General features: G+C 36.9%; 1 protein-coding gene across 1 annotated transcript; it reads right to left on the bottom strand.

Moving 5' to 3' along the window:
* Positions 1–6,430: 6,430 nt before the first annotated feature.
* tph1b (tryptophan hydroxylase 1b) lies at positions 6,431–12,342 on the bottom strand. Its single transcript, XM_079842891.1, has 11 exons — positions 12,184–12,342; positions 11,571–11,705; positions 11,103–11,286; positions 10,917–11,017; positions 10,459–10,526; positions 10,155–10,351; positions 9,887–10,022; positions 8,316–8,442; positions 8,118–8,213; positions 7,392–7,525; positions 6,431–7,307 (listed from the first exon to the last, which is right to left on the bottom strand). Exons 1-11 carry the CDS (start codon positions 12,271–12,273, stop codon positions 7,133–7,135), a joined length of 1,443 nt encoding a protein of 480 aa, XP_079699017.1. The 5' UTR covers positions 12,274–12,342; the 3' UTR covers positions 6,431–7,132.
* Between the last annotated feature and the right edge of the window lie 1,088 nt (positions 12,343–13,430).

The raw sequence follows: 13,430 nt of genomic DNA, 5'->3' as shown, positions 1-13,430 counted from the left end.
TGGATACTGAATGCGCCTGAACGGCTGCCGCTTTTGCGTTGTTTGTGCTTGCTTATTAATAATCTTGATCTTGACTCAACCGAGGGCGCAATCTTCTGGTCAGACACAGGAATTGACCTATCGGTAAGCCCCACCCCTCGAACGCAGATGAGCCAATGGCAGTTGAGTATCAGTTGCGCTGGGACTGGAACTCGGACATCTTTAGGTTTCAGCGCCATAGAGATGCATTGGAAAATCCGAAGCTCTCAGCGGTTTGATGCTGTTTATGCTACAAAAATGGCAAAACAATGTGCCTGGGATACTGTAACACTGATTCCAGGTGTCCTGAGAGGATTTTCTGGTTGTCACACTCTCATTAAGTTACGATTAAAGTTAGTGATTCCCTGCTAACATACAAACCGAAATAACTAACTGTTCTCACGTCATGTAACATTAACAGTGTAGGTCAAAAACTCATAAATGAAGGTCTGCATTTCAGTACCTCTCCATATTAAACTGGTTAAATGCACATTAATTTAATCTTACCCTGCGGTACATAAACAGTGTTGATGTACAGTGTAGCGATCGTGACGACCGTAACATGAGGCTTATCCCGTTTGCATTGTGATCTGTAAATCCTAGCTTCCAAATTAATCTCCAACATTTATTTTAAAATCTTTTATATATTTAAGTCCCACTTGAATGCTCCTCGACGAGAGGTGGTCCTTCTGTGCCACAGAATTTTTGTATATATTTTTTATATTTCTGTGAGTTTAGATATGTTTAAGGTCTACATTATCTGTCTTACTAAGGAGGACTCCTATTTTGATGGGTATTATAGTCTACGGGTAGTGAAAGGGAGATCTCGCACTCGCAGTTTATCGGAGTTGTTTTCAGATACAAAGTTTACAGTTTATTAGCACCCCTGAAAAGGCATGTTAATGATATGTTAATGATAATGCAACGGAGAGAGAGAGTTTGTGAATGAGACGTTAATGCGCACTTCTGCTTTGTTTGTTCAACTCTTACGGTGATTTTTTTTTTGTTGAGTGTGGAGTACAACCCTCACAGTGGATTATAGGTATTCTCTAGCCATTGAGCGTACACCGGTTGTAAACTCGTTATTGCAGTGCATTGTGGGATTGAATGAGTGCACTCGATAACGTCCACTATGGTTTCGGACACCACTACAAATAGCTGTCCCCTCAAATAGTGCCCTATTTAAGGGTATGGGGGAAATTTCGGACACAACCTCTGCATTATAGTGGCCCTCCAGTTGCAAGATTAGACACACCTGCTATAGAGATTGATAAAAATGTTTAATAGAGTAGCATGGTAGTGGTCAATTTTATATATATATATATACATTTTTTGTAACTTTATATTCATTTAAGAATCCTGAAAAATGTATCACTTCAAGATCACTTGAAAATCACATAGGGTGCTTCTCAAACTGAAGGCTGCATCCTAGTGAGGGTGTGTCCTTCCTAGTCTAGTCCCTTAGAGGCTTGTAGGCTAGAGTCCATCTCAGCATTAAGTGCTAGAATGAGACGGTCTAGTAAGTGTGCATGGCTGTCACACGTTCCCGTCCATCTTATGAAAATTTGTATGCAGATATGCAGCCTTACAGGAGGCAGCCTTCCGTTTGAGAAGCACCCATTGGTGTGAAATTCAGTTGTGCTGAAGCAGGTTGGATATAAATTTAGCAGGACAGTGGGTCCCCAGGAGCAGGGTTGAAGACTTTGCTTCATACTGTGTGTGTGTGTGTGTGCGTGTGTGTGTGTGTGTGTGTGTGTGTGTGTTGTTTACAGTATACGGGTAATTTTGCTTACCATACATTTTCCTTGATTAAGGTGCTGTTTTATGGGAAAGTAGTGTGGTATTAGTGTATTATTTTGCTAAATGTGCATTAAATGTAGAAATATGGTAACTTTAAATTCATGGATTCACAGATATGGCACTAAAGTAGCATAAGTGGTCTCCCATCAACTGACAGCAATTCAGACAAGTACTTTTTCTCTTCCACTCTCCTTTCTTTAAAAGATATTACAAGTAAGAGAAACCTTTTCAATGATACAAAGATCAATGCTGTGTATTGGAATAGGGCAGGGTTTCACGTGCAGGTTGAATTTCATTTGGAACTGAAATCAGGAAAGCCCTGGAGGGTCTTTTGCTTCTACTTGGAACGGTCATATTTCACAGAGAGCATCCGAGTATGCGACAGAGATTCCAATAGTTCTATTGGACATAAGAGTTTTGAAATAATTGCTGTTTATATATAGCTCAATTTCCCTAAGTGAATCCAGGGCAATGACAGTTGCAAGTTTGATGACGGGACTTTTTCCTGTAGGACATACCCTCCTCTGCTGCTCACTGGAGGTGAGTAATGAGCTAAACTATCTGTAACTATGCTGATGATGAGGCTGAAGGCCACTGAGCATGTGCAGTAAGTCTGCTCAGGGCCTTCTGCTGCTCATGCAGTTACTTCATCTTCCTGTGCTGTCACAGGATGGCCTGCAATCGAGCAGCCAGCCCTGAAAGTTTAATGAACACCAATTAAGCCTTCACGCTCGCTTAAGTGGTTGGGACTACTGGCAGTGAAGATAGAGGAGCACTGGGATGTGATAATGAGGAGAGAGGAAAACAGAAAAAGAAGCTGATAATAAAATATTCTAAATAAAACTTTAAACTGTTTTAAAGTTACTGACATTTATTATGATTATCTGCAGTTATTATTTTCTCATTCATATTATTTAGAAAATATAATTATGATAAAATTAACCTTATGTTAATATAAATAATGTTTAATACATTAATTAACGTTGCAGCCCATGTGCTACTCCAGTACCCCCTTTAATATTTCTTTTTCCATTGGGGTCACCCTGTGATCTTTACATCAATGCAGAGTTCAGAGCAGCTCTGACTGCATGCCCACATGAAACATCGACACGCATGCATTTCATCTACAGCTCTTTGCTGTCTGCCCTTTCGTATCTTTTCTGGGAACCCTGTAAAGCAGCCAAGCCCCCTTTAACTCTCTCTCTCTTCTATGAAAGGAGCACTGGAGTGTGTGTGTATACAGATCTTTTACTGCCCCTCTGGAATAAGCTTGAAACGTACACTCAGTTTATGCACAGATAGAATAAGCAGATAGGAAAACCTAGGTGTGGCCTAACAACCAGTGAAAATATGTAGCCTATTGCTGCAACTGACAGAGACTCAAGCATCATAGAGGAGTTGAATTGGATCCAACAACAAATACTTATAACTGCATGAATGAACATACCCAGTCTGTGGGCAATTCACACAATATATGCATACTACAAAATTTAAATAACCTCATTCAGGTCTGCATGTCTATTAATAGCAATATGACATGTTTTATTGTCATCGTGCGTGACATTTTTTTGATATATATTGCATAAGGATTCAAAGATGTAAACTAAAAATCATTGATTTTTAATGTGGCTGTCTACCAGACATCTCTACAGGACTTCAAATATTCTGTTGTTGGAAGCAGTTCTGGTACTTTCATGTACTTTAAAGGGTTAGTTCACCCAAAAATGAAAATTCTGTCATTAATTACTTACCCTCATGTCGTTCGACACCCGTAAGACCTCCGTTCATCTTCGGAACACAAATGAAGATATTTTAGTTGAAATCCGATGGCTCAGAAAGGCCTCCATTGGCACAATGCACTTTACACCCTCAAGACCAAGCTCTCCCTTTAAGTGTCCCTCCATTAAAAACAGGCCAAGCATCTCCTTCATTTATCACAATATATAATATGCATGAAATCAAATCTTGAAATTTAGGCTACTTCAGCTGTTTATGGGGCGCCGTTTGTAAAGCGGCTCATGCTGAAAATAACAGCAACATTTTGACACATTTAGATTCAAACAATGTTTAAAAAACTGGTATGAATTTTTGGCGGTCACTTTTTTAGCACATTTACAACAATATTTGTCAACTTAGAGATATTTTAAATAGTTAAATCTAAATGTTAAATCTAAACGTTAATTGTTAAATCTAAATTCGTTAAATCTAAATTCGCACGTCTGGTCTTCAACGAGCCCAAAAGGACCCACGTCACACCACTCTTCATCTCTCTGCACTGGCTACCACTCGCTGCTCGCATCAAGTTTAAGTCGCTGACGCTTGCCTACAGAGCCACCACGCACTCAGCTCCTGCATACTTTGACTCAATTCTACGTCGCCACACCCCCACCAGAAGCCTTCGTTCAACCAAGGAGCGAAGGCTTGTGGTACCATCACAGAGAGGCAAAAAATCCCTTTCCAGAACATTTTCATTCAACGTTCCCAGCTGGTGGAACGATCTGCCCACCGCCATCCGAAATGCGGATTCATTGACAACATTCAAAAGTCAACTAAAAACTCATCTCTTCCGTGAGCACTTAACCTCCTAAAAAAAAAAAAAAAAAAAAAAAACGTTCCTTTCCTCCTTTCCTCCTCTTTCCCGCCCTACTCTAGCCTGTGCTACACTGAGAAATGTACACGGACCAAGTATTTCAGGCACTTGTTGCGCTCACTCGACTCTTCACGACCAATCGCTTATTGTACCCCCAAGTAAGTCGCTTTGGATAAAAGCATCTGCTAAATGCATAAATGTAAATGTTAATTGTTAAATCTAAATGTTAAATCTAAATCTAAATGTTAAATCTAAATCTAAATGTTAAATCTAAATGTTAAATCTAAATCTAAATGTTAAATATAAATCTAAATGTTAAATCTAAATGCTAAATATAAATCTAAATGTTAAATCTAAATGTTAAAACCGGTTATCTGCATTCTGAATTTGCATATTAGTTAAATATTTAGTTTCACCCGAAACATTTAGATTCAACATTTATATTTAGATTCAACATTTAGATTTAACATTTAGATTTTGTATTTAGATTTAACATTTAGATTTAGATGTAACATTTAGATTTAACGTTTAGATTTAGCATTTAGATTTAACATTTAGATTTAACATTTAGATTTAGCATTTAGATTTAACATTTAGATTTAGATTTAACATTTAGATTTAGATTTAACTATTTAAAATATCTCTAAGTTGACAAATATTGTTGTAAATGTGCTACAAAAAAGTGACCGCCAAAAATTCATACCAGTTTGAAGCTAAATGTGTCAAAATGTTGCTGTTATTTTCAGCGTGAGCCACTTTACAAACGGCGCCCCATAGCTGTTCACCTAATAATACGTCTTCATATTTGTAATGAAAAGTGATCTTGGAAATATCCCAAGCTCGTGCACTTTAGACCTTGCAGTAGCTGCTCAGTGTAAGTCAACATCCGAGACACCTTCATATGTGCACGACCTGACCAATTAATCTGATTCTGAAACACTCATGAATCTTGATCAATTAAAATAAGTATATATTTTTAAGTATGTATTTACCTGGCTGAATAAATAGCACATCCGGCTTGTCAGTTCATCTGAATGTAACTCTGTCGCCCCCCTGAGTAGGCTACTGATTGCAGACAGCCCAAAGCAAGCCAAGGGCTCGCGTCTGCTCTCGTGTCAGTTTTGTCAAACAGTCAATGTTGTAAAACATCATATTTGATTCACATATAGTGTGACGATCAAGGATATAAACAATACATATGATAGAACCACAAGATGTTTGCGGTCATTAAAAATGTTAACATATCAGCATTACATTACAGTTTGCTTACGTATATTTCAGCAATGTACTTTTCTCACAACTGTGAACACAAAATTACAAAAAATACATGCAAAATACATCAAATCAAACCAAAATGAAGGCAATCAACACTAGGTGATTTGCTCAAAATAGGCTATTTTTGCAGAATGACAGAAACTTGGACTATATAATGATCTCGATTATGAAAATGTTTGCAAACAATTAAAGAAATATGCCTTGATTTTTTGTTGTTGTTGCAAACATTTCTATGGGATTTGTTACTTGAATTTCAGGGTATAGGCTTTTGGTTGTGTAAAGTTTCTCTTTTACCGAGTAATCACTGTAATAGAACAACATTGCCCTCTGCTGGTAAATGTCAGTAAATGTGATATGGGGTCATTTGTAACTTAATTTCTGTAGAAACTAATAATCTTCGATGGAAAATATTCATGGAGGTGATGATTAAAGGCTAACGAACAAACATATCAAAATTCTGGTTTTGTGAGCTACTTTGTTTAAATAATTTTATCTGAATCATTTGTGTGATTTAGTTTAAGCATCCAATAAAATATTTAATTTATGCATTCATTCAGTTATTTATTACACTTTGATCTCTACTAGTTCACTATAAGAATCAACTTTCTTAATTAGCATTCAGTAAAACAAAAAAGGCCACAGACAAGGAGCAAATAGGCTATTACAGCCTTTAGAACACACAATATAGGCCTACACACCACAGCATCAGGCTCACATCAGGATAATTAGACAAAGGTGAAACATTTTGGTTATAAGGCATATTTTTATATCACAAACGCCAATAAATAAATTATTCAGCTCATGGTAAGAAATGGGTACATTTACTAGAAGACACAGTAGGTTTGATGTTGGGAAAAACCTTTAACTGGTTGAGAAAACACAACACATTACAAATTTAGAGCAATGTAAGTTTGATCATTGTATGACTATAACACAAATGTGTGAACGTCTCAAGATATAATCTTTGTAGGAGTGTTTTTCAAACCTGAGCTTTGTCTTTGCAGATATACTCCAGACAAGGATACACCATTTCCATGTTTGCTGTGTATTTACAGAGACTGAATTCAGAGTGGAGAGGAAGATAGAATATATAGACTTTAAGAATATAGTGATCACGAGATAACGCAGTGACTGTAGTTTTTGCTGTGGTGGTGTTTGAATAGCAGTGAAGGACACTGAGCTTGTTGGTGTATTTAAAGTGCACTTAAAGACTCTCATGAAAGCAGTGCTTGGATATTTAAGTGCTTTGTGGTATTTGGCAGATTTTCAGTAGCAGAGGAAAGGTGCTCATAGAGACATTAAGAGTGATTCACCTCTGCAGTCAGAGAAGGCAGATGCTATGAGATAATGAGATAATACTATGGCAGTGCTGAATGTTGAGTAACATACTCTGATATAAGAGATAGCTGGAATAAAAGCCTATTAATATGAGCGAGAGTCATAATGGTTTCAGACACCAAGGTGTGTGCTGAGTCGACAGAGAGCGTCTCCTACAATGTCCAGCTCGTGTCTGAGCTCCTCGACAACATCGTTGATGCTGGGCATGTCCTTCAGCACACATACGCTCTGTGTGTACGGGTTATAACGCAGGGAGAATGGACGCTGGATTGTCTTTGCAAACTCACTGTGAAGGATAAAATGTATGGTTAAAACAAAATAATAATGATATAGACATATAACAGGTCACATATAAAAAAAAATTATTTACCGCATTCTAAATTTAGCTTCCTCAAAGCTCTCAGAAACAAAGTAAACATCTTGAAAGGTGGTGATGAGACACTCCTGCTTACAGGTGACCTTGGGCTCAAAAGGCAGGATTTTAGCAGCGCCTGAGAGAGAGTGCTTTAAAACAAAACGTGTTTCAGAGTCATGGCTGCACTACAGAAAAGTTTGGGGTCAGTATAATTTTTTTTTAAAAATAAATAAATACTTTTATTCAGCAAGAATGCATTCAATTGACGTGGGGTGTTAGTATATAATGTTGCAGTTTATAATATTACAAAATATTTCTATTTCAAATAAATGCTATTCTTATAAACTTTCTATTCATCAACATGTTTGTAATAATAATAAATATTTCTTGAGCATCAAATCAGCATATTAGAATGATTTCTGAAGGATCATGTGACACTGAAGACTGGAGTAATGATTCTGAAAATTCAGCTTTGCCATCACAGGAATCAAATACATTTAAAAAAAAATATTACAATAGAAAACAGTTATTTTAAATTGTAATAATATTTCACAATATTACTGTTTTTACTGTGTTTTCGATCAAATAAATGCAGCCTTGGTGAGCATAAAAGACTTTTAAAATCATTAAAAAAGTAAATGGAACAATAATATTTTATTCATATTTTTTATTCAAACTAGTGATTATATTAAACATAAAAAGATTATTGTTCTAATTATTAATAATGTGTATCTAGTGTACCTTAAGTTCGCTGATGGACGAGAGAAGTCCAGCACCATATGCTCTGAGTGAACCCTCTTGCTTGCACAGGCCAAACTCTACCGTGAAGAAATAGCACTGCAATGGCACACACACCAACATAACAACCATAAAAACTACTGAAAAAAATATTAAGGCTTATATGAACACCAGGACAGCTAAATGTACTGAAATACATACTGTTGCTAATTTCTGCACAGCATCATCAGACGCCCCGAGAGAAGCCAGTCCTAATTCCTGAGAGAATTGTGCAAAACTTGGTTCGGCCAACAGAGGAACGTGACCCAGCAGCTCATGACATGTGTCCCTGAAAGACACAGACATGAAGATCTCTTTAATTTATTAATTTATTTGTATGTATGTGCCTGTTTCACATGACATATACAAACAGTGTGTAAGTGAAGCATGAGCAAGCTTGAATGAAGCACTGACAGTGTTTCTGCTTCATAACCGAGCTGCAGCTCTGTGCAGTAAATCGGGTTATTTCTGGGTTGCGAGTAATTCTTTTAACATCTGTTTGTTTTATTTTTTATTTGACCTTTGATTTTGTTTGAAATATAGCTGTTTGTTCATATACGATTATGCATGTGGAAAGTTACAAAGCACATCACAGGGAGTTAATCTCTCTAACAGAAAACATTTGCCTGAAACACTTGTCTGCCTGCCATTATTTCTGTGATTTAACCACGACACCATGTTACACATTTGCATAATGCCCACCTGTACTGGCTGCTTTGGCCCGCCCTCAAAAAAAAAAAACAGTTGGGTAAATGATTTCGTTATGTCAAGTAAACGCTGTTTTTTGTATTTTTCTTTCAATACTGACGGCATAATTACCATAGATATAATACTGTTTAAAGCTGCTCATTAAGCCTTGGGAGCTGAAACCCAATTATGGTAAGGGGTGTTAAATTTCCGACACATAACAGACTGGGCCAGCTGACCAACCAGGGCAGACTGCAACGCCAGGGTTTACAGAGACAGTAAAGCCCAAGGAATACTTAATTTTCCGCATTCCGCTCCGTCTCAGGCACAGTTGAATGTGCAAGCCTTTCAAAGTATGCTCCTTCACCATGAGCGTGAAAGACGTGTTGTTTGGCAAGTGCGCACTGTCTAGTGTACTTTTGTTTTAAGGTGCTCAAGTCACTCTCACATGTGCTGTTGTATGCACGTATGCGTGGACCTACTGACATTTCAGGCAGAATGAAGTGTTTTTTTTCTTTTTAAAGCTTTACATTATGTAAATTTATTCTAGAAGACCCCAAAAATAAAAGTATAAACTTGTAAATGAGCACAATATGGACACAGTTGTTGTTTCAACGCTGAAAAAACATTAAAACAACGATGAATGGTTGTAACAAAGGTTAACAAAATCAATGTTGAAATGTCGAAGATCCATATGAAAAAGTTAGACATTAAAACAATGCTGCGATATCTCAACATTGATTTGATATTCAAAATTAAAACAAAATTTAACTTGGTTCACTACGTTTATTTAATGTTGAAATGATGGCACACAAAATGGACCCCAAACCCCAAAGTACAAAATATGCTTAAATCATCTGGATTTTGATTGATTTATTGAATAAAAGGTGTTGTGTTTGTTTCTATCCCTGTAAATTCTTAATGCATCAAATGTGACAGACGGTGTGTTGCTTCTACAATGGGTGCTGCTTCATAAAAGCCTATTTCAAAAGATTGCGTCGATAAATCGTCCTGAAGAGATAAAGCGACATATGCTTTGTACTCACGGTTCAGGAGTGTAGAGAGGATCTGAGCTGTGACGCACATATTGTGTACAGTGAAACACTCTGAATGCCAGACCAGCCAGAAAGTCTCTCGGTGACAAGTACCCAGCAACAGGGCGAATAGTGAAGCCAGTTCGCTCTGAAACACACACACACAGCCACACATCTACTGTCCTCTGCTGGTGAAACAACTAATATTTCTCTTCAGGTAGTCTTGTACCTGTTGTAAGGTTAAAATGTATCAGTACTGATCATGTGCGCTCAGTCTCACCTCTCAGGAAGCTGGAAACGTCTTCCAGCTGTGGTATGTTGTCCTCTCTGTAGCCGCAGTACTGGGAGAGCAGAGGCAGGTTGTGCAGGTACTCTCTACAGGCATGAGTGGGGTACAGCTTATTCAGCTCCCGAAACACGACACCCCACGTCTTCACCTCTTCCTCTGTAAACGCCACACGTGGTATGGGATCTCCACTGCAGAGTGAGATAGAATCATGTGAATATTAAAGATATATATGTATAAAGATATCAAATAAAATATATGGAATTAATCCAGTTATTTAAAACCTTATTAAACGTACTGTTTGTAACTCATGGCAAGATCAGCAAAATATTTCCTTCTCTTACGGTAAACGTTGTCTTTGAATCCCTGAAATCATATAAGAACAAAAATGGTTTTCATACACAGGAACTCAAATACTGAAGGGTATTAGATAACACTTTAGTTTATGGTCCACTCTCACTATTAAATAGTCGCTTATTAGCATGCATATTATTAGGATATTGGCTGTTTATTAGTACTTATAAAGCACATATTAATGCCTTATTCTACATCCCTTAAATACCTCAACTTTACAACTACTTACTATACTAACTATTAATAAGCAGTAATTAGCAGTTTATTGAGGCAAAAGTCGCAGTCAATAGTTAGTAAATAGTGAGAATCTAAAGTGTGACCGAGTATTACATGATCATCAGTATGACATAAATACTACTAATTATTAATAACCAGTGAATTTCTGTAGCAGGCAATACAAACCGGATGATCCGCATCTAAATCTGAACCGTACATCAGAACACGACAGGCACTCTTATCCAGATCTGAGATCTTCTTAGGGAACCAAGGCACCTCGGCAAAATCTGACAAATGTTTTTGCACAGTGTTATTTTACACAGCATGATTTTGTAGATTTTTTAGATGTAATGAAGAAGTAAAACACAGTACCATTTACAGGAGTCCAGAACTTATCAGGTGAGTCCATGGCTATAATGCTTGTTTGTTTGCGCAGCAGCTGAACAATATCTTTCAGAGTTTCTCGATCACTGTCACAATCCACTAGTACTTCCAACTCAGAGTTACGCCGTCGGGACTTACGTGACTCAATATGCAAAAGGTTTACCTGGTTGTCCTGTTTATAACGAATGAAAATAAATCATTTAGCACACTTCATTTTTCCACATTTACTGTTTGAATAATAATTGTGCAAATCAGAGTATACATACACTTGGACATGTACTAGATTTATAATGTGTGATAACAGCAGTATTATAAATTATGGTTTAGCTGGAATTAGTAAACAATTAGTTATTTAACAATTTACCTTTTTAAGTGGCAGCTATGTATAACATGATACTACTAAAGCTATGAATAACCAAATAATACAGATAGATGGAATAGAAAACATATATGTACCTGAAATAGTTTTAAAGCCTTCACAAGCCCTCCGACTTCATTCTTCAGAGAGAAGACAATTGCGGCATGTTCCCTCTTGGAGGAAAGTGTCTTGTCTTTGTTCTCGTCTTTCTTGTGAAAAGTAGTTTTGTTCAGCTTAATAAAAGACAGAGCGAGAGATGTCTATTATATTCAGTACTCAGGTTTTTCTTCACATTACCATGACAATCTATCTACTACAGAGCATATGTGTAATTTTCTGCATGAGTGAACTTATGTTTGTTTTTGACCTGCTTTTCAAACAGGAAATCGTTATTCAAAGGCAAATAACATGTAAAGAACATTATTGTCATGAGGTCGGGTATGATCCATAGTGCTAATAAGACCAGCACTATGTTGTGGACAGCGACTTCAAAGTCAAGTGAAAGACAATGACATCCACAAATCACCTTTTTCTGTTATATTAACAATATACAATGCTATCAGCTATTTTGTTCCTTTCTTTGAACCTCAGCAATTGCATACAAGTCTATTGTAAATCTAGTACAGCAATACAAGAGTAGGCTACATCCGTTCTGACCATATTCTACCTACCTACGTCTACCTAGGCCTGCGTGTAAAAAGTTGTTCTTACCTCATTGTTGAGTTGCTTCTCTTCGTAACTCTTATTGATGGAATCAAAAGACCGTCCTCGACGCGGTCCGTCAAGCTTGTTGGCGAGCATGGATGGCTGCTCTTGATTTTATAGAAGAATATGGAGAGGTGTGGATCAGATAGACGCTGCTGTCAGTCTGGTAATGATGTTTTCTCTTTGGATTTATAAAGAGATTCGGCGGAGGAGGGGGAGGAGCGCGACCAGCCAGCCCGACCAGAAGATTTCAGATATTGGAAAAAGGTTCAGCTAATGCAAACTATTTAACCGTTAGATCATTATGAAACAATTAAAAATGAATAATAAAAGTAATCACCATCATCATCATCATCATCATCATCATCATCATCATCATCATCATAATGTTATTGATAGAATAGACTATTCACGTGTTGTCGAGTAACTACTTCAGACACGTACTGTCACGTACTGTACTTAAAGTGTCCTGTTTGAATGCAAGTTTGCTTTTTTTTTTACTTTCAATTGTTTCCCCAATGATCTACTTCAAAAATATGATGTTGGACATGTATTTATTAATTCACAAAAAATGGATGGGCCTATAAAGTAAGTTTGGTTTGAACTAAATGTTCGAAAAACACATACAAAACCACTTCTAGAAAATGTACTTTTGATCCAAAACCTTAATTTTAATGAGACATATTGACAACAAGCCCCAGTCTCTCCTGTAAACATCTTATGTTGCTTTCTGTGAAAACAGCTAGGTTTGTTACAATATTGATAATTATCACCCTGAAAGTGTGACGAGTCAGATCATAATAGACATAATGTTCATTCATTTATAATATTGATATTTAAAATTGATTTACAACAGTATAACAAAATGTCAAACGAATATGCCACATTAAACACCAGCACTTCAGTAGATCACAAGGAAAGGGAAGAAAAAAAGCCTGAGAACAAAAAGTTAAGGACATTTAAATAACATATAAAATGGAGTATAATGCAATGGTGTGATCTCTGCTGATATGTTTCAGCACTATTGCCAATTGAACAGCTCCGACAATGCATTAAAAGATTCATAAAAACCGAGTCGTAGACCTTGGCATTTAAACACACCCAATCTTTCATTTGGTTCACATTGTTGATTTATTTACTCTTTCCAAGGTTGGTCTGGGATCAGTGAGCTTTATTTCCACACCTCTGTGGAAAAATCAGTGATGAAAGTGATGTGGATAACGGTCTAATAAGACACGGCAGCAGGTCTAGAT

This window comes from Gobio gobio (assembly GCF_949357685.1).
Source record: "Gobio gobio genome assembly, chromosome: 2".
Taxonomy (NCBI): domain Eukaryota; kingdom Metazoa; phylum Chordata; class Actinopteri; order Cypriniformes; family Gobionidae; genus Gobio; species Gobio gobio.
This window is presented reverse-complemented; position numbering and strand designations above follow the sequence as displayed.

Excerpts from the sequence above, each read along its gene's own strand:
- tph1b (XM_079842891.1), bottom strand. The coding sequence starts at position 12,273 with ATGCTCGCCAACAAGCTTGACGGACCGCGTCGAGGACGGTCTTTTGAT. Across the intron at positions 7,526-8,117 it reads CGTCCATCAGCGAACTTAAG|CACTCTCTCTCAGGCGCTGC; the intron begins GTACACTAGATA and ends TTTGTTTTAAAG. Across the intron at positions 7,308-7,391 it reads GAAGCTAAATTTAGAATGCG|TGAGTTTGCAAAGACAATCC; the intron begins GTAAATAATTTT and ends TATCCTTCACAG.